The sequence below is a fragment of the Syngnathoides biaculeatus genome, chromosome 10, assembly GCF_019802595.1.
Source record: "Syngnathoides biaculeatus isolate LvHL_M chromosome 10, ASM1980259v1, whole genome shotgun sequence".
Lineage (NCBI taxonomy): Eukaryota > Metazoa > Chordata > Actinopteri > Syngnathiformes > Syngnathidae > Syngnathoides > Syngnathoides biaculeatus.
The window spans coordinates 16,345,597-16,370,381 of NC_084649.1; the positions used below are offsets into that span (position 1 = coordinate 16,345,597).

Genomic DNA, 24,785 nt, shown 5'->3' on the forward strand with positions numbered 1-24,785 from the left:
TGGATTTTTTTTTTTTTTTTATTATCTCTCTCACAGTGGAGATGCACTACAATGAAAATTTCAGATCCCTCCGTGATTTCCAAGTGGGAGAACTTGCAATATAGCGGGGTGTTCAAATACTTATTTTCTTCACTGTAAAATTACATGCACTTTTTACTGTAACAATCTCCTAGATTTAAAATCCAACGAAGTAAAACCACTAACCCCGTGACAGCTGATGTACACAACTATGTCATTGTAATAATGAAAAAAAATATTCACCACTCTGTGAAGTTATGATTGTTTTATTCTTTAAAAAGAGGTTGACAGTCCATCCTATGTTGTTTTTGTGTTAGGACTCACAAGGCTACCACAATAATAAACAGATTGTTAAACTTATCATTATCGTCTTATTAAAAGGCAAATTTTGTTAACACAACTTTCATAGCGGATCTAATTCAATTGTCCGGCTGCACCTAATATGTTGGCCTTTGGATTCATCTTTTTTTTTTGTTTTGTTTTATGTTTTCATTATCAAAAACATAAGTGATCTCAAGAGGGAACGTGGCCAAAAAGAATAAATAGACGATACAAAAACCCGGTACATCATATTTACATAAACGTAAGATGCGCACTATATATAGACGATACCTTAACGAGCATTAAAAAAAGTTAGGGACCGTATAAAAATGAACAATCTGTGACATCACAATTAACGTTAAAAGGTCTGTCCTTTTCCAGGCCTCAAAGTGCTCATTAGACATAATCCAGATGCGCGCATGTGTATGTGTGTGTGTCTGTGAGGAAAGTAGTACCTCCTCATAAGATATTAGTACACTCTGTCACTTTTTTTTTGTTTTTTTTTTTTTGGTCATACCGAGTCCGTCAGTCGCACGGTCGTCGTTTACTAAACGGAGAGAGAGAGGTGATGTCGGGACAAAATGGCGGCCGCGCTCAGGTCCGAGGCGTCCGTCCGGGCGTGGTGGTGGGGGGGGCCGTCGCTCCTCCGAGGTACCACCTGCTGGGCCGCCGCGTGCTTACACATGTGCTTCATGAGGTAGGTCTCCTGAAATGAAAGGCGTGGACATGACGTGGGATGCTTTGGATTCTTTGCTGTTCCCGTTATGTTTGTGGGCCAAGCGTAAAATGTTGTCGCGCGAGTGCATCGGAAGCAAAAAAGAGGAAGTGGCGGTCACTCACCGACGTGTACGCTCTGTCGCACGTGCTGCAGCAGTAGGCCCGAGCCGTCTTGATGGCGTGGGCGGAGAGGTGCATCTGCAGCGACGCCGCGTCAGAGTACGCCCGGAAGCAGTTGGAACACTTGAACGCCTTGTCTTTGTTGTGGTGCCTCTGGTGAGACTTGAAAGAAAAGGAAGGGGGAATTAAAAGTAAAACAAAATAAAATCTGAAAAATGGAACATTTGATTATTCCTAAATGAGAATAACATGTCAATTAATAATAATAAATCTATAAAGGTGATTCTGCAGTGTTTCACAGCACAATAAATACTGTACTAAAAAAAAAAAAAAAAAAAAAAAAGCTTTTCTCCCATGAATAATAAGGAAGGGGGAATTAAAAGTAAAACAAAATAAAATCTGAAAAATGGAACATTTGATTATTCCTAAATGAGAATAACATGTCAATTAATAATAATAAATCAATAACGGTGATTCTGCAGTGTTTCACAGCACAATAAATACTGTTCTAAAAAAAAAAAAAAAAAAAAGCTTTTCTCCCATGAATAATAAAAATTAAAAATGTTGTTTTAATAGTAACCAAAATTATAAATCTGTACCATTTTAGGGTTTAATGAAATGACACCATTTTAGTGTTTCAATGAAAAGTTAAATATTTTTTTAAAAATCATGAAAAATAAAATAATAATGACAACTAATACTAAGTCAATATAATAAATTTTGAATTTGTAATGAAGACTGTAAAACAAATAATGGTGGAACTGGCATTTTATTTTTGGCAAATTTAAATAAGGATAAAAATACACCTATTTTAACTCAAAATAATCTTGAAAACATACTATTGCATTTTAATTTTTAATGAAAAATAAAAAATGGATTTTGGCTATGAAATAAAAGTGTCAGAAATATACAATTTTAGGCTACAGTACTAAAATAATAATAAAAATTATACTAGTTTACTTTCCAATATTAAAATTATAGACAATTACAAACAAGGTATTTTCACTTTGAATGAAACAAAAAGTAATGTAACTATATTTCATTTTGATAAAAATAAATACTAAAATAATTTTCACCTGACAAGAAAACAAAATGACACTGATGATGGTCACGATGAACTTGAATATAGAAAAATAATCACAAAATATACAATATTATTTTGTCATGAATAAATGCAAATGAACTGAAAGTAATTTGGCGCAGTCGTCGCAGTTTACCTGCAGATTGGACAGCTGAGTGAAGGCCTTCTCACATCCGGGTTGGAAGCATTTATACGGACGATCGCCCGTGTGGATTCTGAGCCAAAAAAAAAAATGCATTCGTGAACAACAAAAAGTGACAGACGGCCGAGGCCAGTTCTGCTTCATATGCCGAAGTCCATTTGGCGCAAAGAAATAAACGCCAGAGGATCCGACCTGGTGTGCTGCTGCAAGTGCGAGAGCTGTCGAAAGCACTTCTCGCAGTAGGCGCAGCGGTACGGCTTGAGGCCCAGGTGGATGCGGAGGTGCTGCGCCAGGTACGGCGCGTTGGCGAATGTCTTGGTGCAGTGGGGGCACTTGTAGGCCTTGGCCTCCGTGTGCGTCTTGGAGTGGATCTGCATGTCCGACTTGGAGAAGAAGGTCAGCGGGCACACTTTACACCTGCGGCGGACACACAAAGCGAACGGGTCACGTGGTCTGCTTTAGGTCAGGGGTGTCGCAGGCCACAATGCAGTTACGGTTTCCCTCGGAGGGCCGTTACGCCCGTAAAAATCTTCTCATCATATTTACACACAAAATTTATGAACTCCTTTGGGAATCAGATATCAAGGCTCTGTTCATATTTGGTAACACACAAATGCTTATACAGTGAATACTCCGTTCTCGAACAAATCGGTTTTCGAATGAAAATTTCGAGATTTTTTGCTTTCATTTTCGAACGAAAACTGGTACTCGAACGCCCCGGACAAAACCTGGAAACAACAACGCGTGCGGCTCAACCATCTGACCCACGACGCGCTTTGTTGGGAATTTCCACGCCGCCCAAAAAAAACAGCAAATAACATAACGCGTGGGGTCCGATCAGCTGACCCACAACGCGCTTTGTGATTGTAAATTTGAACACAAAGCGAAATAACAACACTTGCGGCCCGACCAGCTGATCCACGATGCGAATTGTTATTGTGTATAACGCAGCCTCTGTACACAGACGTGTCCCGGTAGCTACATTTGTAATGGGAAATATTGATTCGGTTTTCGAACAAATCGCTTCTCGAACCACCTTCTGGAACGGATTGTGGTCGAGAACCGAGGTTTTACTGTATTGCATAGTTATCATTTATGATATATGGCAACTCAAAATTTTGGTACAGATTTTTCACAAGAATCAGGGACATTGACACATATGACTTTCCTTCAAGGGCCACATAAAATCACGTGACAAGCCGGATCTGGCCCCCGGGCCTTGAGTTTGACACCAGTGCTTCAAATCATGTAGCAATTTTTTTTCAGATTACAGCAGGTACCATGTGTACTAACACATACATATAATAACGCACATCCTTGTTATATTTACATACAGTATACACGTATATGTACTTGAAAATGGGCCCAATACAATTACACAGCATCGGAGGTATCGATTAGATTTGGGTGGAACGATAGATAAGGTGGAAAAGTAAAAATTCAAATCCATATTTCTGTCTTATCTGTGACATAGTTATACAGCACATGATTCGGTGTACTTGGGATCACGAGCTGTTCACCTCGCCTACTAAATGCTGCGCCTACCTGTACGTTTTCTCTTTGGCTGTGATGCTGATGGAGGACTGGTCATTGCTGGACGCCAGGATGGGGTACGGCACCACCAAGAGCGACGAGCCGTTTTCCGCCTTGATTTTCCGACGCCCGTCCTTCGGCGGCTTGGACACCCCGAGTAGACCCATGAGACCCCCGTTGGTTCTTCCGGGCTCCATCCCGTGGGGGTTGGTGAAGCCGGAGAGCAGGTGAGGCGTGGAGGCTCCCGAGGGCGGCGTGGCGGGGGACGTTACCTCAGAGTTGTTGAGGTTTCCGGTTCTGGAGGCCAGCGAAACCCCTGATATGGGAGGAAAAACAACAACTTTGTTGGACGCCACACAGCTCAATAGCACATGATTAGTTGGTCTGGCTAAGTCACTTTAAATAAGACAAATCCTGCACAACGAAAATGCTTCATTTTGCATAAAATGCTTTCCTTTATCTCTGTTGTCTCCTTGTCAGATCATTTCCGGTTCTGAGCATACGAGGAAGTAGGGGCTACTCAGAGTACTTTGACTTTTTTATTTTGTAGTGTGTTTAAATTATGTGACCACTTGGATGTCAGCTAGCAATGACAAAATATGACTTAAAATATTGCTTGTGTTTGGGTTTGTGACAATTTCCCAATAGGATTTGTTTAAAAAAAAAAAAAAAAAAAAAAAAAAAAAGGCAAGCAGCAACATAGCTTGACCGTACTCCAAACAACCAAATCTAAAAATGTTGTGTTCTTTAATGCGTGGGCCAACTTTTTATTTTTTCATTTTTAATGAGCACCGTGCTGTTACCTGAGAGGTGGTTCGCCCGAGCGGGATGCTCGATGAGCTGACGCCAGTCCTCCCACAATCCCCTGGCTTTGATGGCGGCTTTTTCGTCCAGGTTCAAGTTGACGTCGCCGAGGATGCGACCTTGAAAACACGTCATCGCCGTTTTATAGACCGGCGGTTCTCAAACATTTTGAACTGAGGACCACTTAAAAATATTCTTAAATTCTTGCATCAAAAATAATGTAAAGGTTTGATGACAAAATAAAGGGAAAAGAGAATGTCTTATCTGTATTTTGTTAGTTTTTCAAATAATTATTGTGAACTTAGGCACAGTGGCGCAGCTGTAGAGCGTTGGTGTCAGAGTTCTGAGGAACGGGGTTCAAATGCTGGCCCCGCCTGTGCGGAGTTTGCATGTCCTCCCAGATCCCCAAAACATGCAACATTAATTGGACACTCTAAATTGCCCCTAGGTGTGACTGTAAGTTTGACTGTTGTCTGTCTCTATGTGCTCTGCGATTGGCTGGCAACCAGTTCAGGGTGTACCCCGCCTACTGCCCATTGACAGCTGAGATCGGCTCCAACACTCCCCGTGACCCTCGTGAGGATAAGCGGCTAGGAAAATGGATGGAAAAATGTTCTGAATTCAAGCACTTTATTTGAACACATTATACCTTCTATTTACTTACTCTTATTTTTAAATTTACAGCCCGACTTTTATTTAGTCAATGAAAAAACATTGTCCATACATTTGATTAACCAAGCAGACTTTGTAAGATGGGTACAATTCTTCAAAGAAAACATTAAGAACCAGAAAAAAATGTTTTTATTTTAACAGGATTTAAATTAAACTGTCAAGCATTTCAGAAGCATTACCATGAAAGAAAACATAACCATGACTAAATTAATATGGTTCTTGTTCAATCATGAGTAAAATAAAGTACATCTAATATTAATTGTAAGCCACAGTAAGAGCATACAAAATTTGAACATTAACATTGCGCTTAAATATAGGAAATTAAAATGGTTCATTTTTATGCATTTCACAAAATACAAATCGTATGTGAATAAATGAGAAAAATCATTTTTTTTTAATTTACTGTATCTAAAATTTTAATATGACCCGACCGTACCAAACAAATATACTGCACTTGTTAAAAAAAAAACTAAATAAATAACTAAATACTAAAAAAAAAAGAATACTGTATACAATTTGAACATGAGCATTGTACTGTATAATATAGTAAATTAAAAAAAAAAAAGAAAAAAAAATACAAATGGACCGACACAATGTAAAAAAAAAAAAAAAAGTTAAAAAAATTAAACACTAATGTATTGTACTAAAAATTTAAATACAACTGAAGAAGACTTAAAAATGTATGTAAATGTAATGAACTAAGAAAAAGTTGAAGCCACGCCACTATTGGGCAAAGTTTGAGCATTTAATTCTGCAATTTAGTTTTTCATGCCACTAGAGGGTGCCCATCATAGGCACCAGGAGAAATAGCAATAACCAATGAAGCGGGGGATGGGGGAGTTGTGTTTGGGGTTGCATTGCAAGACATACATAAAAGTAGAGTTGTCCCGATCCGATCATGTGATAGGAAATCAGGGCCAATCACAAAATGATTGGGTCAGAAGATTATTATCATTATTTTTATTCATTTATTTATTTTAAACAGAGTTATGGCTTCATGCAGGTTTCTCTGCATCTGGATTTCTATCCACATGTATATGTCCAGTTGAAACCAAATGTTTTCATACAATTACAAGGGTGTGCAAGTGTTGAGCGGGGAGGGGCGTTAGGTGCCTGGTGCCACTTTGCTATTTTTTACTTTTAAACATGTGCGCAAGCCTATCTGGGGTGTTTCATTAATAAAATCTAATCTCTGGTGAAAAACAACCCCAAAAGTTAGCATTTTGGTATACTTTGCGTCATGAAAGACTGATATTGTCACCTATAGTATATTAGCTTGCTTCCTTGCTTGTTATTTGAATGTAATAAACAGAGCCACTCAGTGCTTTGCATGTATTTATGGAGTATTGTCTGGAAAATTATTTATTGTAGCCTCACAGGTTGATCAAAGTTTTGATTTCAGGCTTTTACGGCCATTTCTCAACGGCTCTAACATACACAGAAGGGCTTATTATTTACTAACGGTGCCTAGGGCGAAAGTTAATAATCACGCACGACGCCTCGCTACGTAATCGTGACACGTACCCGTGAGGGAGCTGGAGGCGGGTCGGGCGGGGCTGGCGTGGAGGACCACGTCCGGCTGCTGGGTTTTGGACGTCACGTGCTGGCCTCCGGCCGGAGACAGCAGAGGCTGCTGGGAAGGCAGTGTGACGGGGGCCGGATGGGACGCCCGGATTTTCTCCGCCATCAGCTGCTCCTTCAGTTGATGAAAGGAAAGGATTTAGTTGGATATTGTAGGGAGAAAAAAAAAAAGTATTTTTGGGAGTTTGTTGTTGTTCCTGTCCCTAAAAATAGTCCCATTTGAATATACGTAAGATAGTGCTTTTTTTCTTCCACCGTGAGATCATGTTGCTTGGTAACAATACAAAAATCTCAGATTTATATGTAGATATATATGCAAAAACGCCACCACATACTTTTTATTAAAAGTGATTTTAAAGAGGGGCAGACTTGAAATAACACTCACCTGAGTGACAGCCATAGCAGGTGGTGGGGGCCAAAAATAGGGGCTGTTAAAGCGAGGTTCAGCCATTCTGGAAAACAAAGAATAGGGAGGGCTAGGGGGGGTCAAAATGGCTGGTTGTCACAATGGACTGCTCTGGGAATCTTCACTCACTTCCTTTTTCTTGATGGAGCGACCATTTTTATTTCATTTTCCCATACTCATCAAGTTTTATACTACAAAGTATACTGCATGAGTGAAAAAGAGGGCCCTCGCACATCCTTTAACACGTCAAAACCTCCAATTGAAGGATGTACGAGAACGCGATTCGCGAAAAATGCTTTTAATCAAAATGGCCAACCCCCTGTTCCGTTCTGCACGTGGGTCCTCACGACTTTTCAAGTGTCGACACAATTTTAGTGTACGTCGGATAAACGAGCATCACGTGTCAGCAATAGAGCGTCACTCATCTACAATTTGGTTTGCCCATCTGTAGTTTACGGTCACTTATTTGGAATTTTGCATTACCGTAATTCCCGGCCTACAGAGCGCACCTGGTTATAAGCCTCGGTACACAGAAAAAATTTAACGCGTTAAACTACCGAGGCTTATTACATCACGCTAACGCTAGCACCGCGCTTACGCTAGCGCCGGATCACCACATAAACCGCAGGGTTGAAAGCGTGAGAAAAAAGTTGCGGCTTGTAGGCCGGAAATGACGGTACCTGTCTGTGATTTAGGATCACCTGTCTGTAAATTTGACTCTGCAAATTAGTATCATCTGTCTTGAATTGAGCCTCACCCGTGTGATTTCGTGTCACCACCCGAGATTTATGACCATCCACCTGCAAATTGGTGCTCCCCATTTGCAAATTAGCATTACCTACGTGCACTTTGACACGAACCATCGACAATTTAGCATCATTCGTCTGCAAATTAGCGTTAACCCGTGCAATTTAGTGTCACCCATCTGCTATTTTGCATCACCCCTCTGCTATTTAGTGACGCCCACCTGCAATCAAGTGTCACCCATCTGCAATTGCGCATTACTATCTGTAATTTAGAAACAATGTGTCTAAAGGGGGTCGGACTACATCTTCATTTGGCTCTTTGGGCAAACGAGGTGAAGGAGACTTTTGCGAAAAAAGAGGCATCCATGCCTGTTGTTAGATATGCGATCACGTGAGCGGCGCTCTTGTTTGGGGGGCCCGGCTGTCAAGGCGTTATCAGCGTAAACACAGGCATAAGTCCTACAACTGACTGGGAAAAGCAGCAGACACAAAAGGTTGGTGAAACTAATATTACTACTAATATTTGTGTGTGTGCGTGTATGATCAAAATACATACTAAAAAGTTCTTTCAAATGATCTTTGGTATACTGGCAAGAAAGAAGTACATCAACAACAAGACTATTGCAATAATGCAAATCCCACGTGGAAGGGTCAAGATCGCCGGACTGTACCATGTTTCATGCTGGGGCACATGGAACGCGTAGACACTCATGCTTGAAAAGACTGAAAAATGCAAATATTTTTTTATTTCAGGCATCATTTTTTTTTTAAATTGCTAAAAGTAACAGGACGATTGAAAACCTAAACTCGGCTCCACATGGTCAATTTTTTAAGCTACAGTGGAAGATGTTCACCCTGACAGAAAGTAAATGGTAAAGTTCTGTCTATTTGGGTATGCTGCGAAGTTTTATGCTTACATAAAAGAGCATTTCACATTTTTTTCCCCCCACTTTTGTTAGAGGCATTGATATTCAGTTTCTGTTGTGCTGAGTCAAGTGAATTCTGGGGCCCGTCACCGTACCGTTTTTCATTCTGGGGTGGAAGAGGGGGGTGGGGGGGGGGTTCCCATCGTGTCACATCAATTGTAAACCTCACCTTGGTAATCATGACTTCAATCAACTTAACTCAGTTATACTAGGTCAACTTTTCACTATGGAAGCGTTTTCACCTCCACAAGACACCAAATGGTACAATCCAGTCTGGCTAAAAGCGGTCTAGCATTGTACATGAACTATCCTGCTAACTAAAATACAAACAAAAATATGTTTCACATTTTTCCCAGCCACATGTATCACAGAAGATATTGTGCACGAAATATTTGCATTTTGGGGGCAGGTGGAGGCTTCCAGTATCTTGCACCAAACCTTATCTTAGTTGTGTAACGACTATACAAACAAGGAGTGTTTCGTGATTTTTTTAACTTTTCTGGAAGCAATTTATTTTCCATTTTTGCCTTCCTGTCACATGGCGTGACTCATCGGGACTGCACCATTTGTCAGTGTGGCAGGGAGGGGGCGCGGTCCACAGTGTCAAACCACATGCAATCCTAATCTTCGGTTTCAATCATCCAAACAATTTAGTTCCCCTTCCCCTTTGCACAATGAAGAAAGTCACCTGGTAACTAGCATTAAAATGAAATACGGCATTTCATCATTTTTTTTCTCTCCACTTTTGCGAGTGGAAGCAATTTAGCCCAGGCTGAAAGATAAGAGCAGAGCAAGCTAGTAAAAAGGGGCAAAGTACTCCTTAAAAACAACTTCTCATGGTCAACTTTTTGCAGTTAAAGTAACAATGAAGACGTTCACCCTCTCCCAGAACCGGAATGGGCCAGTTCTGTCCGCCTAAATATCACATATACCCTTATATTTAAAATAAATAAATCAATTAAAAAAAAACACAAATTTTGTTCGCGGAATTTCTCTTTTTTTTTTTGTAATTTTGAGTCCCATGCGTCACAAGGACGGTGGCCTACCATTTTTCATACAAGGGGGTTCTTAAATGACAAAAAGTAAAATAAACTTTACATAATATAAAATAACTAAAGGTAAACGTAATATAGAAAAAAAAAAAGCTTAAAACAATGAAATAAACTGATGAACAGGAAAAAAAACAAAAATACACAATAATTAATCCAAATATAATTTCTTTTCACATGCCAGAGAGCGAGTGGTCCAGTCTGGCTTTGTCCAGTGTGACTAACTCGCATTAAAAACAACAACAAACCTTTTGTAGTTTGTCACTTTTACAAAAAAATTGTTTCCGTTGTTCTCCACGAGCCACGAAGTCCGCCAACTAGCACACAAACAGGAAAGCCTTCTTCAATATTTTATTTCTTTGTCATTCCGACACACATGAATCACGGGCACTCCAGGGACCGAACTATTCTTCATCCCTGTGGGTGCTTCTGTCACGTCTCATGGCAAAAAGAGAAAATTGGACAAAAGTGGTAGCGCCACTTGCCAACCTAATATTAGTTTAAAAAAAAAAAAAAAAAAATGCATGTGGCACGGCGGACGACTGGTTAGAGTTCAAATCCCAGATCTGCCCGTGTGGAGTTTGAATGTTCTTTCCGTGCACTCCGGTTTCCCTCGCCACACCCCAAAACATGCATAGTAGGTTAATTGAAAATTCTAAATTGCCCGTAGGTGATTATGTGAGTGCTGCTGTTGTCTGTCTCTATGTGCCCCGTGATTGGCTGGCAACCAGTTCAGGGTCTACCCTGGCGCCTCTTGCCCGATGACAGCTGTGATAGGCTCTGGCGCTCTTGCTCCCCTTGTGAGGATAAGTTGCTCATTTAATGGATTGATGGAGCCCGACGCTCATGTGTGTTTTCTCCCTGTACTCCAGTTTCCTCCCAGAGTCCAACAACATGCAGAGTAGGTTAAATTGAGACTCTAAATTGTCCATAGGTGTGCTCCAGCATCCCTGCGACCCTCGTCGCGGTATAGAAAATTCTCTCAGCCGCTTATCCTCACTACATCGCAGGGGTGCTGTCGCCTAACTCATCTGACTTCGGACTTGACACGGGGGTACATCACAGAACTGGTCTGAACTGAAGTGGTCGCCACCGAATTGCCGGGGACATATAAATAAGCAACCATTTGCAATACTATAAGTATTACTACTAAATACTACTAGAATGAGAATCTCTCTCTTTCTCTCTCTCTCTCTCTCTCTCTCTCTATTCCCCATCACATGGATCAAAGGGACCACACCATTTTCTTTCAGATTACAGAAATCATACAATTTCTCAGATTAAAGTGACAAATGAGACAACATCCTTTAGCATTCTGACCTTGACAGGCTTAACGTTGGTTACTTGGGATTGTTTTTTGTTTTTTTTTTGTCCCTCCATCTATTTTTCAATCCATTATACTAAAACCTAATCGCTGTTGTCATGGTAGCCAAATTGTGGCTGACGAGAAGGTTACTGTAACAGTACACTTACTGCTCGGCACTTCTGCAAATATCAAGTACTGATTTAAGGATATAGAAACTGTACAGTACGTAGTCTACTACTAAAGGGTTTCAGTGTAACATGAAAAGCAATGCACGGTGTCGGGGGAGCATTTTTTAAGTGTCGCGCAATTCCCGCAAGTTAGACGAGCTTTGCGGGAGGTGAAAGCGATCCGCCGCGCCCGACATCATTAAACAAATATTTTGGGGAGGGGGGTCAGGCGGTGTACAGGACCGATTTTTTTTTTTCTGTTGCTGTTGGCTGGCGTACGCAGAACAGTGTTATGCCTTGGCGAAAGCAAACACACGCAGGAATGGTTCAAGAGTGCCAAAATATGCAATGAGAAACGTCTCCAGAAGACTGAAAAATTGGTGGGGGGAAAAACAGATTATTTCTTCGTGCAGAAATTAGGTCCCGCACATCTGGACCATGTAAAGAGAACCTCAGCCTACCATGGAACCAAACGGTCTTGTTACCTCCACCGAGCACAGTGCAGGGACGAGAGGTACCAGGGGTCTTCCGGACCCTTCCAAAAGGCACAGAAATGAAGTATAGTACTGGTAGTTTGCATACCAGCATAAGTATACATATGGAAAAAGAAGGCACGTTCGGTTACCACCGTAATTGCTGTTTTTCATTGTATTGTTTTAATTTATGGCCTACACTAACTCTACAAGTACCCCCATTGCGACCAACATTAAAATATAGTAGCATAGTCGGTATGAATGTTCATTTATAGAAGCAAGCTAGCGATTTACTCCTAAAAAGTACAAGTGACCTGATTTAGGTGTTTTTCGAGATACAAGCTCTCATTCGCCCAACTCTTTTTTTTCTTTGAGATGGGGGTGCTGTGTTGCGGCAGTGCAACCCAAATTTAACTCACTTCACAATTAGATGGAAGTTTGATCATAAAAGAGGCTTCCAGCTCCTTTACTGTCAAATTAAACATCAAAACAAAGACAATAGCACCTTATCCATTTAAACATTGCTAGCTTGAGCTTTAGAAGCAAGGGATATTCAAAATTAAACAATGAAGCAATACATGCAGGCAGATAACTAAAAAACCCACGGGCATATATTCCTTATCATCTACAAAAAAAATGATAATACCACAGCAGCTTACTGAGTCACAGTACTAGTAGCAATATCTTGACTTATTAAAAGAATAAAAATACATTTTTTTGGTGGGGGGGGGAATGGAGGCTAGAACAGATTAGTATTTTAATTCATTTCAATGGGGAAAACATGATTTGAGACAAGTATTTTGATTTAAGAGCGTGGTCCCGGAATAAATTAAACTTGTATCTGAAGGAACCACTATATTTAGCCCAGCTCAGATCAGCTAAAACTACTCCAAGAGTGCGACAACGATTCATCCAGGGGGTCACAAAAGAACCTCGAACAACATCTAAAGACCTGCAGGCCTTGCTGGTCTCAGTTAAGGTCAACGTTCATGACTCCACCATAAGAAAACCACTAGCAAAACCGCGACTGTCAGGAAAAAATATAAAGGCTCATCTCACATTTGTCCCAAAATATCTTGATCATCAAGACTTTTGAAGAACCATTTTGTGGACTGATGAGTCAAAAATTGAACTTTTTTGAAGGTGTGCGTTCCATCTGGCGTAAAAATGGCACAGCATTGGATAAAAAGAACATAATGCTACCAGTGATTGGCTGGGAACCAGTTCAGAGTGTACCCTGCTTCCTGCCCATTGACAGGTGAGATATCCTCACAAGGGACTGCTGGAGCCTAAGTGGCTAAGAAAATCGATGGATGGATGGATGGATGGATGGATGGATGGATGGATGGATATGCTAACAGCAAAGCATGGTGGTGGCAGTGTGATGGTCTGGGGCTGCTTTGCAACCTCAGGACCCGGATAAGATGCTGCGATTGATGGAACAATGAATTCTGCTGTGCACCAGAAAATCCTGAAGGAGAACATCCAAGAACATCAGTTCGTGTTCTCAAACTCAACCACTCTCGGATCATGCAGCAGGACCATGATCCGAAACACACCAGCAAGTCCACTTCTGAGTTGCCCCCCCCCCCAAAAAGTAACCAATTAACCAGCAATTGACCTTAAATTGTTACTTTTGCGCAGAGGGTCAGAAATATTGTTTTTTTTTTATTATTGTCATTTCGAAAGTGCAATTTGTATTTCCTTGGGTCGTCTGTGAGGGATATTAAAATGCGTTTGATGATTTGAAACTGGATAGATGTAAAGAAGAAAAAAAAAATCAGGCAGTAGGTGAATACTTTCTCACAGAACTGTGTATAGATATACATAAAACAAGCATAATAAAAAGGTCAAACTAAAATAATACTAAAACCATAATTATAGAAAAAAAACAGTGCAGGTAAAATGGAAAGCAAAGACTAGTGGGAAAAAATGCTTGTTTTCGGGTTACTGTTGCATAATCATAATAAACGCGGTACTAAAATTCTTAAAATTGCAAGATGCCACCATCAGCTAATATGACTCTTTATGAATGCTGCAATAATAATGAGAATGAAATTGTGGCTCTGCATCCATCGGAAGACGCAACGTTCCATTGTGACGCTCGCTAGTTGCGGTCCGCGCTCCTCGTCTGCTTTTCTCCCAAAATGAGACAAAAGGGAAACAAAAATGGCAGCCCCTTCCTTGCATGTATTTTTTTTTTTTTTTTTTGCCGAGCAGTGGGCGCACTCCGGGATTCGGAACGGGCCCAGTGGGCGAGGGTTTGTCCTCGGGCGACTGTTTTGCCTTCTTGTTGACTCGGATTTTGCAGCTTTAAATATCCCGGCTAGTTGAAGGGGAGACACGAGAGGGGGGAAGGAAGGAGGGGAAAAAAAAAACAGCCCTGATGACACTTCCTTACAAACAAGCACGATGGATGTGTTTAAGGGACGATACACGCCTTGGAAGAACAACAATTCGAATCACGGTGTGCGCATGCAATGTCATGCGGGATGACGGCACATTTATCCGAGAGACGCCGCAGAGTGGCTCGCTTTTTTTTTTTTTTTTTTTTTTAATGGCAACTTTGTTTTTGCACGACTTGCGTAACGACGACGGCAATCGAGCGAGTTTCGAGCGAAACGAACGACGACGACGAGGGATTCGGCCACAAACCTGACGGATGGCTGCCCGGCCTGCGCAGGATAGAGCGGACGCCCGATCGGATTCTTCTTTTCTTCTTTTCGCGAACGATCGCCGCTCGTCTTCTTTTCGTCTCGATTTGCAGTCAGGCGGACTTGAAACCTTCCGGGTCGCCTGTTGTTCACTTCTGGGTCCTGCACGAGCAAGCCAGCTCCGTCAACCAACACTTTTATTTTTTTTCCTCTTTTTTTTCCCCTTTACTCCTTTTTTTTTTAACCCATTTTATGCCACATGTTGGGGGGGATTTTCGGGGAGAGAGGCGGACGAGAGGGAATGTGAACGCGCTTCCTCCATGTTGGTGGAAATGTTGCACGTGAACGCGCCCGCGAGCCAGCCTCGCGCGTGTGCTCGTGACGGCGCCAGGGGGCGCTGCTGTCCCACGTGATCGAGGAGGTCACGTGGGGAGGTGATTGCACTGGACCCCCGCCATTCGCGGGGAACCTGACAATAAGTAGGCCACCCCACCTCCCTCCCTTCCGACTTTTATATTTATTTATTTATATACAGTATCCCCTTCCTCACGGTCATAAACACGTACATGACATAATAACACAAAGTCATAACTCTCTGTTGGTTTATCAATTCAGTATTAAACAAAGCTGTCATTTTTGTGATTATTCAATCAATTAATCAAACAATCCAGATGCAGTATACTTTTATGGTAGTTACAATGGAACGGAGAAACTAAATAAAATCCTACATTGATCAGAAGAGAGTTCCTGTCATTTTTGGCAAAATTTCAACAATGCACATTGAAGAAGGGGGGGGGGGGAGTAGGAGCATGCAGCATGCGGTTAGAGCTCGTTAACGTGTCCATTAAAGTGAACGAGTGTGCGTGGGGAAAACGAACAGTGATCTCTCTTTGGAATAATTAATTGACAGCTATTTGCAACTTAATGGATGGACGGGTGGTTTAGTGTCCCAGCAATGTAAGAGCATCTTCTCGCTTATAGAGGATCTGTGACGTGTGCAAATCGTCGGAAGACGTCAAGGTAGCCCAAAACAAAACACCCCCAAAGAAATTAAGCTCATCATCGCAGCAAAAGTGACAACAAATGGTTAAAAGAGCTCACAACACGGTGACTTGTCTTCTAAATGTTTCAGCCCTGCAAAACGTTTGTCTTTGTAAGTATTTGTCAATTTGCAATCGTTATTTTGTGGTCAAGAATGTATTTCAGTTGAAATCGTCAGTTTCTCCAAAGATAACTGTAATTGCTATTTGTCCTGCTGTTTTGAAATGAGTTATTCGAACAAGTGTACAAAGGGCACACAGATTATTTGATGCCAGAGGGTAAGGAACCGTAATTACAATTAAATATTTCACAAATATTGAACATTTTCAAACCTATTTTGATAATCAAGTCTTTCAGGAGTTTCGTGGAACAGAGTATCATTTTAAAACTGTGTAAAGAAAGGTAATTGCTTACTATATTTACATTTGTGATGTTACATTTTTGATTAAAAAAAAAAAGCCGATGATGAAGAATGCATCGTCATTTTGTTGTTTTCTGAAACCAACAGTTTTTGATTGGCAATTTTTCATTTCGGCTTGCAAGTCTCTTGACACATTGAAGTGGCAATTATTCAATTGTTGATTGGAAAATGCTGTAAAAGTTTCGAAAACTCCTCGGTTGACCATCTGTATGTACTACCCCTAATGCAACATAACACTGTCATTTATTAATTAAGGGGAATTTTCCTGAGGGTAAATAATGTGGTGTCATTTTTTTTTAATCAGCTGGTAAAGCGTTGGCCTCACAGTTCTGAGGTCCCGGGTTCAATCCCGGACCCTGCCTGTGTGGAGTTTGCATGTTCTCCCCGTGCCTGCGTGGGTTTCCTCCCACTTCCCAAAAACATGCAACATTAATTGAACACTCTAAAATTGCCCCTAGGTGTGATTGTGAGTGCAGTGCAAGGATCACTCAAATATACATACAGTGGTGCCTTTGACTTGGAACGACCTGATCTCCGGGGGTCTTCAAGATACACGCCGTTGTTCTGCAGTTATTATGGTTTGACTTGCAAATATTTGAGATATGAATGTACCCCCACTAGTTTCCCCGTTTTTAACGCGCGACACCCCACCACACACGATCACGGTACAGGATAATGCTTATCAGTCAGGGATCGAGTAAACATAATCATCAGGTGGAAGGTGTATCTTCACATTTCTCTAGACTTGGCTCTCCCCCCACAATTTGGATGACAGGCCACAGGGAGATGGGGCTCACCCCGTGCCCCCTTGTGCCCCTGACTTCCTCTCCCCTCTCATCTCTCACGACGGGCAGGGTCTTCACGTGGGCTTTTTCTTTTACCACGCTGTGACCTTTTTCAGGCGCCAGCCGGCCCTTGCGTTGCACCCCATTGGTGACTGGGTCCCCCCATGCTCTCGGAGGGTGGGGTGGGGGTCAGTGGCGACGGTAGGGTGCACTGGGTGGGTTTGGGTATGGTGGTCCGGCACCTGGAACTTGTCGGGGGCCTTCAGTCGGGCTAGGGGACCAGAGAGGATGGGGTCCACTGCTGGCAAGAGTTTGCCTTACTTTAGATTTACTTTGTCCAGTGCTGGGCTCGCTGGCTTGGCCCCCTTTGCGGGTGGAGGGGGCGGCCCCACCCAATCCTCAATGTTCTTGCTCAACAATTGAGTAACATGCGTGTAATTTGACGTTCATCCATATAAATTTGATGTTCATCCACATAAGTTCGAGGCACGCTCTGAGTATTAATATTCCCAATTATGAAGCCTGTCGTCCCGCAAGCTGTTTGTTTTTTTTTTTTTTCGCAATCCAACTCGAATTTGAAGAGTGAAAAAAACTAAAAAGGAATGGACAAGAATTGATGAACATTTTACGCAGTAAAAGTATCAAAAAGCCATTAAAAACAAAAAGGTACGGTACAAGCAGTGCTTCAACAAGGCCTGAGGGTTGTTATTAAGGTGTAATAGCATGCAGTTGTCTTAGCAAGTCAAATAATTGTCTCTCCCTTTTTCTCTCTCACCTTGTTTGTCACGACACGCTCGTCTCGTGCGCCAGCCAGTTGCCCGACTGGTTCCCCTAACCTGTTCAAACAGCGCTACGCCCACCTTTGCTCCAGGTGCAAGCGAGCAACGCACCATGGGAGGCAACAAGGGAGGGGGAGTTTAGTAGTGGTGGGGCGGAGGAGGGGGTAGAGGGTTATTAGCAAAAGCAAAAAAAAAAAAAACAACAAAAAAAAAAAAAAAGAAGGTGGGGAGGGAAGAGGAAAAGGGAGTGTATTGAAGAACTCCAGGGTGACATGCGGCTCTGAAGGCTCCCGGTGTGCGACCAGGTAATGAGTACTCGCAATGTTGTCATTTTTTTAAAGTGAGGTGGGTCGATGTTGTGTTGCTGACTAAAGTGAAAAAGTGCTTGAGTGAGGGCTTCAGGGGTTTGGAGGTGGACTTGATTCAGGATTACCTCACACACAAAGGTGAAACATTCTTTTGCACACAACTGAAATGCAGAGTATATATTTTAGTAGTTTGTATATGTATTGATTGTGTATTCATTTTAGTTCTGCGTGTACGCTTTTTAGTAGCACGTCTGGGAGCATTTCAAATTAACATATATATATATATTTTTTTTTTTAATAGTGTGAGGGCTTTTCAGTAGCGCGTGTATGAGTGTTGCAAGTGTCAACCCGAGAGAGTATTTGAGGAGTGTGTGTATGTGTTTCAGTAGCATAAGGGAGTTTTTTTTTCCCAGTAGTGTGTATGAAAGCATTGGAAGTCCTAGACCAGGTGTGTCAAACTCATTTTTCTCGTGGGCCACATTGTAGTTCGGGTTTCCTTCACCGGGCCGTTATGACTGCGGAACAAAAACGTTTAATTGTCTCATCATATTTACATAATCAATTTATGAACCTGAATCAGAAATCAAGGGTAACATGTTTTTCAACGATTCACGTTTGGTAACACAAAAATGCTTGTAATATCTCAACTTGATCATTTATGATATCTGACAATTTGAAATTTTGGTACAGATTTTTACAAGAATCATGGAAATGGACACTCTAGATTTGGCTTTGCGGGCCACATAAAATCATGTGGCGGGCCAGATCTGGCCCCCGGGCCTGGAGTTTGACACCCGTGTCCTAGACCCTCTCTCGTAGTCAACGGTGCAAAGTTCAAGTATTGATCTCCCAAGCCCGGGATGGATAGAAACAAGTGGAAAAGTAACCATTACTTTGGTAGTCTGCAGAGGGGCTGACATTCCTGAGCTCGCGCTGCACCTCCGGGCAAAAGGCGGCAAACCTGTTTTGAGGCGCACGTGTGTGGTGCAGCTGCAGGTATGGACGGCGTGTTGGACGGCGCGTCGGTCTTGTGCGTCTTCAAGCTGGTGAGCGGCCTGCCGTGCCTGCCGTTGGTGGCCACGTCGCGCAGCCCCGTGGGATTCTCCGGCTGCTGCATCCTCATCTTCACGGACTTCCTGCTCACGGGTGAGCCACAGCCTTGGTTGCTAAAGACTTCATTGCGTCAATCAATACAAGTCTCCACGGTCCGGGTTTTCCTGCGCCCTTCCCAGCCTTTTGTAAGCGTCAAATGTACATATTTGTGGGGGCGCTGGTGACGAAATTGCAATAATTAATGACAAAAACAATTGTCTCACTGATGCAACAGTCTTTGATGTTTACAAACTGGATTAGGTCCATTAAAGACAAATCTGCGTTAGAGTCTCTGAAGATCAAACTGTTGTCAATGTTGGGGGTCAAAGGTCACATTGCTTTCGACGTTTTCAAAAATGTTCCATCAGTGTAAACCAAAACATGACTTTCATCAAAATGTCTTCTTTGTTTCCGAAAACATTTTTTACCTTATGTTCGTTCTTTTGTCGATTAATAATAATATGTGTAATATTATGTTTACTAGATCCCTGACTGACAAATTATATATATATGATAACTATCCCTTTATTTATTTTGTAAATTTTATTAGATTGTAGTATTTATTTATTATTGATTTAAATATAATTACTGTATAATAGATAATAAATATATAAGTATACTTTTGATTTATTTAACATTACATAAAATACACATGTATTTATTATATATTATAATATAATTATATAAATATAATAATATTACTTAATGAGTTGGAAAATCACTCATGTGTAATATGTATGCCAATTTTGTATTAAATTGTGTCCGCGATGTTTACATATTGAAATTGTGTCTTTACGCAGTTTACCTGAGCTTCCTGGGCGTCTTCGAGTCGTGGTTCACGGGGCTGACGCCGGTGCCGGGCGTCATCGCTCTGCGCTTCCTGCTCTTCCTGAGCCACACCTACGGCGCCGTGCTGATGCTCATCACGCCCCTGGTGGCCGTGGAGACCTTCGCCCGACTCCTGTGGTCGAACAGAGACGCTGAGAAAGAGGAGGAGGAGGAGGAGGACGTGGAGGAGGAGGAAGGCGGCTGGTGGCGTCACGCCATTGGCTACCTGTGCTGTTTGTCGGTGTGGGTGTCGGTGGCGCTCAGCCTGCGGTGTCGATGGAAGTCGGAAGAAGCCAGGACGACGGCTTGTCTGGTCACCGGGGGCTCTTTGATACGGTGCCTGCCCAACCTGCTGAGCCCCCTCCCCAGCGCGACGCGGCCGTGCTGGGGTGCGGCCTTCCTCTACTTGATCCTGCTCCTGCTCGCATGCTTGCTTCTCTTCCTCAGACGGACAACGGTCGTGACCTGCCGTTGTTCGTCTGAAGAGAAGACGAACGGACACACCACGACGCCTGTCGGGTGGCCGCACGGGCGTCGGCGGCGGGCTTCGGACCTCACGCTGGCCTCGCTGGCAGTGCTCGGCGTCCTGGTGCTGCCTCTTTATCTCGGCGTCAACGTCCTCCTCCTCAGGAGCGTGGAGACCCTCCTGGAGGCCTCCGCGAGCGTCTTTTCGGGATCCGCCCCCCGAGGCGCCACGGTCGCCGCGCCGGTGTGAAGCGATTGGACTCAGATTGAAACGGGATTACCAGATTACGATGATGTGGCGACAGCGTTTTACGCGCGAGTCCCAGCGAGATGCCGAGGATGCAGGTTGAGGGAGACGAGCCGGCTAAAGCCGAGGAGGATTACGGGTCACAGTACAAGGACGACGACGACGATGCGGTGATACAGGAGTTATGAACAAAAACATATGTCCATACGTGTGTGAATGATTGTTGGTTGACGGCACCACAGCATTGGACTAACTCAATGAAGCTCCTCCCCTCACTTCAACATAGTGCTTTAGCACCGAGACAGAAGCAAAGCGTAGGACTGACTAAAGTCAGATCATGCAGTGAGGAAAATAAGTATTTGAACACCCTTGCTATATTGCAAGTTCTCCCACTTAGAAATCATGGAGGAGTCTGAAATTTTTATCGTAGGTGCATGTCCACTGTGAGAGATAATCTAAAAAGAAAAATCCAGAAATCACAATGTATGATTTTTTTTTTAACGATTTATATGTGTGATACAACTGCAAATAAGTGTTTGAACACCTGTCTATCAGCTAGAAATCCGACCCTCCAAGACCTGTTAGTCCGCCTTTAAATGTCCACCTCCACTCCATGGATTATCCTGAATCAGATGCACCTGTGTGGGGTCGTTAGCTGCATAAAGACACCTGTCCACCCTGTACAATCAGTAAGACTCAAACTTGTAACATGGCCAAGACCCAAGAGCTGTCCAAAGACACCAGAGACAAAATTCTACAACTCCACACGGCTTAAAAGTGCTATGGAGAAATTTCCAAGCAGCTTGGTGAAACTTCTGGAGCAATCGTTAGAAAATGGAACAAGCTAAACATGACTGTCAATCTCAATCGGAGTGGAAGCCCATGCAAGATATCACCTCGTGGGGTCTCAATGATCCTTAGAGAGGTGAGGAATCAGTCCAGGACAACACGGCAGGACTTGCTGAATGACCTGAAAAGAGCTGGGACGGCCGTTTCCATGGTGACTGTTGGTAATACACTAGGACGTCATGGTTTGAAATCATGCATGGCACGGAAGGTTCCCCTGCTTAAACCAGCGCACGTCGAGGCCCGTATTAAGTTTGCCAATGACCATTTGGATGATACAGAGGAGTCATGCTGTGAAAGTTTTGTGGTCAGATGAGACCAAAATTGAACTTTTTGATCATAATTCCACTAACTGTGTTTGGAGAAGGGCTAATGATGAGTTCCATCCCAAGAACACCATCCCTACTGTGAAGCATGGGGGTGGTAGCATCATGCTTTGAGGGTGTTTTTCTGCACATGGGACAGGACGACTGCACTGTATTGAGGAGAGGATGACTGCGGGAACAACCTCTTTCCCTCAGTCAGAGCATCAAAGATGGGTCGTGGGTGGATCTTTCAACACGACAATGACCCGAAGCACACAGCCAGGAAAACCAAGGAGTATCTCCGTAAGAAGCATATCAAGGTTTTGGTGTGGCCTAACCAGACTCCAGACCTAAATCCAATCAAAAATCTTTGGAGGGAGCTCTAATTCCGTGTTTCTCAGCGACAGCCCAGAAACCTGTTTGATCTAGAGAAGATTTGTGTGGAAGAGTGGGCCAAAATCCCTCCTGTAGTGTTTGCAAATCTGGTGAACAACTACAGGAAACGTTTGACCTCTGTAATTGAAAAAAAAAAAAAAAAAAAAAAAGCCTACTGTACCAAATATTAACATTGGTTTTCTTAGGTGTTCAAATACTTATTTGCAGCTGTATCACACAAAGAAATCGTTAAACATTCATACATTGTGATTTATGTATTTTTCTTTTTAGATGATCTCTCCCACAGTGGACATGTAGCTATGATGAAAAATTTCAGACCCCTCCATTTTTAAGTGGGAGAACTTGCCATATAGCAGGGTGTTCAAATACATATTTTCTTCACTGTAATTCCTTGGTACAAGATGATGCCGACACCCAAAAATATCATCTTAGACTGAGTACAATAACAGGAAGTGGAGGTTTTCCATGAGGTGTCCCAAAAATCTTCAAAATGGGGAGGTTCACTCGTCAGCTGGGATAAGCACTAGCGCCATCAAAAATGGATGGTGGATAAAAAAAAACCATCCAGGACAAAAAAAAAAAGTGTAGCAAAAAACAAAAAGGAAATACAGTACTGATTGTTTAATGCTGCTTTTGACTGTTACTATTACAATATTAATTTTTAGTTGTAATGAAAGAATTACATCATTAAAATCAAACACTGGGCTGACTGGTTGGTCAAATAAAACAGGAGGTGCGGTCAAGGACGTCTGTTTAAACCGTTTAGGGAGACGCAGGTGAGCAAACAAAATGCGAGGATGACGAATAAAACTCGAACACAGGAAATTACATGGGAAGTTATATAGTATGAAATTACTTTTTTAAAATAAAATTAAAAAAAAAAATCAGGAAATAGTTGTTTTAATAATAAGAACAGAAAATGTAAAAATCAGGAAAATTGGCCATGTGAATTTTTTTTTTTAAATATGCTGAAATGACGTTGCAAAATAAAATCACGTGATAGTTTAATTTCACTTATTTCTTTATTCAAAAGCGTAAAACGATTAGCACAGTGTACGAGTGTTTCGCTTCAAATGACGTCTGACCTTCCTGTGTGGAATGGGCGTGTTCTCCCCGCACTTGCGTGGCTTTTCTCCGGGTACTTTTTATCTTCTTCCTACATTCCAGAAAGACGCGTCCTGCCTTATTTGGAGACTTTTCGGGGTTCTTATTTGTCTACCGCGTACATGCGGCCTGCGTTTGGCTGGCCAGGAAGTCAACCCAAGTCGTGCGGGATCGAGCGCATCTCAGCCGTATGACCTTAATGATGACAGAAGTGCTTAAAATAAAAAAAAATTAAAAAATGGATGGATGGTGAGTTGGAAAATCACCTATGTGTAATATGTATGCCAATTTTGTATTAAATTCTTCTAAATATGAGTTGCGTTGGTTTCTCTGACCTCCCCCCATTTTCTTTTTTTTTTTTTTTTCTTTCATCACAAAAGGAAAAAAAGTTCACGAAGTATCATTGAACATTAGTAGTCATTTGAAGTATGCTAATTTTGTATTACATTAATTTGAATAGGAATTACTTTTTCCTACATGAGAGCAAATGACATTTCAAAATAAAAACCTTTTTTTTTTTTTGCACCCCAAAGCCCAAAACGATGAACCATGAATATAAAATTGAGAGATATCTATACCAGCTTTAAAGAGTTTTAGAATCATTGTATTAATTATTTTTTTCACAGAAGGAAATGACATCCCAAAATACAACTTGGGAGCATTTTTTTCCCCATCATGAAGGCACCCATAAACAAAACAAAAACAAATAATGAAAAAAATCAGCTAATTAAGATAATTACTCTTGAATAATATGCATGCCCATAATTAGATTTTTATTCTCTCCATAAAGATTATTCTTTTTATGATGTAAGTTTTCGGAGTCAGTAAAGTAAACGCTTACGTTTCTGACCCCCCCCCCCCCCACACACACACACACAAAATAAATCCTCTTGAGTGTCCCTTGGAAGTGTTTTTTGTGTGGTCATGTGACTATCTTGTGCAATCTGATTGGTGAATTGGAGTCAAATGACACTCGTCATGACATTGGATTGGAGGAAAACCGCCCAATTCGGAAGCCGAGATAGGGCCTAAAAATAGGCTGCGCGCCCAATAATCGATAAATCAGAGTAGCGAGCAACATGTCGATTATTGTAGTAAAAGAATCAATTCTTTTTCGCAGAACTACTCAAGTAAAAGTATGGAAAACTCCATGTACTCTCAGAAATTCAATTGATTCACAATGTTACTTGAGTAAATTTAACAAGACTAAATGGAGCATGTTGCTACCCACCTCTGCTAGTTTGCATACCAATTTTCGAATCAATTATTTGAAAGAAATAATAAAATTTCAAAATAAAATCAGCAAATGTATTATTCCAATAAATTCAAATAATTACATTCCTCCCCCTCCCCCGCCCCCCATTTTGGATTTAAATGAACAATTTCAATGAAGATATGCCATTTCAAAATGAAACCATAAAATTACAGTTATAATTATTAAGAAAATATATT

The 24,785-nt window shown here is 41.8% G+C and overlaps 2 protein-coding genes across 4 annotated transcripts; one reads left to right on the forward strand and one right to left on the reverse strand.

The window, feature by feature from the left end:
* Window positions 1-268: 268 nt before the first annotated feature.
* znf362a (zinc finger protein 362a) lies at window positions 269-15,061 on the reverse strand. The gene is made up of 9 exons (XM_061832830.1): window positions 14,718-15,061; window positions 7,375-7,441; window positions 6,933-7,104; window positions 4,736-4,855; window positions 3,945-4,248; window positions 2,592-2,816; window positions 2,394-2,472; window positions 1,180-1,338; window positions 269-1,045 (listed from the first exon to the last, which is right to left on the reverse strand). The coding sequence occupies exons 2-9, from the start codon at window positions 7,438-7,440 to the stop codon at window positions 887-889; spliced, it is 1,284 nt and encodes a 427-aa protein (XP_061688814.1). The 5' UTR covers window position 7,441; window positions 14,718-15,061; the 3' UTR covers window positions 269-886.
* Window positions 15,062-15,478: 417 nt separating this feature from the next.
* LOC133507605 (uncharacterized) lies at window positions 15,479-23,603 on the forward strand. 3 transcript variants are annotated; one of them, XM_061832832.1, is made up of 3 exons: window positions 15,479-15,869; window positions 18,952-19,196; window positions 19,943-23,603. In XM_061832832.1, exons 2-3 carry the CDS (start codon window positions 19,049-19,051, stop codon window positions 20,683-20,685), a joined length of 891 nt encoding a protein of 296 aa, XP_061688816.1. In that variant the 5' UTR covers window positions 15,479-15,869; window positions 18,952-19,048; the 3' UTR covers window positions 20,686-23,603. The 3 variants fall into 3 exon arrangements, with proteins under 3 accessions (XP_061688816.1, XP_061688815.1, XP_061688817.1); XM_061832831.1 differs by having other exon boundaries at window positions 19,041-19,196; XM_061832833.1 differs by lacking the exon at window positions 15,479-15,869 and adding an exon at window positions 17,745-18,047.
* Window positions 23,604-24,785: the final 1,182 nt, after the last annotated feature.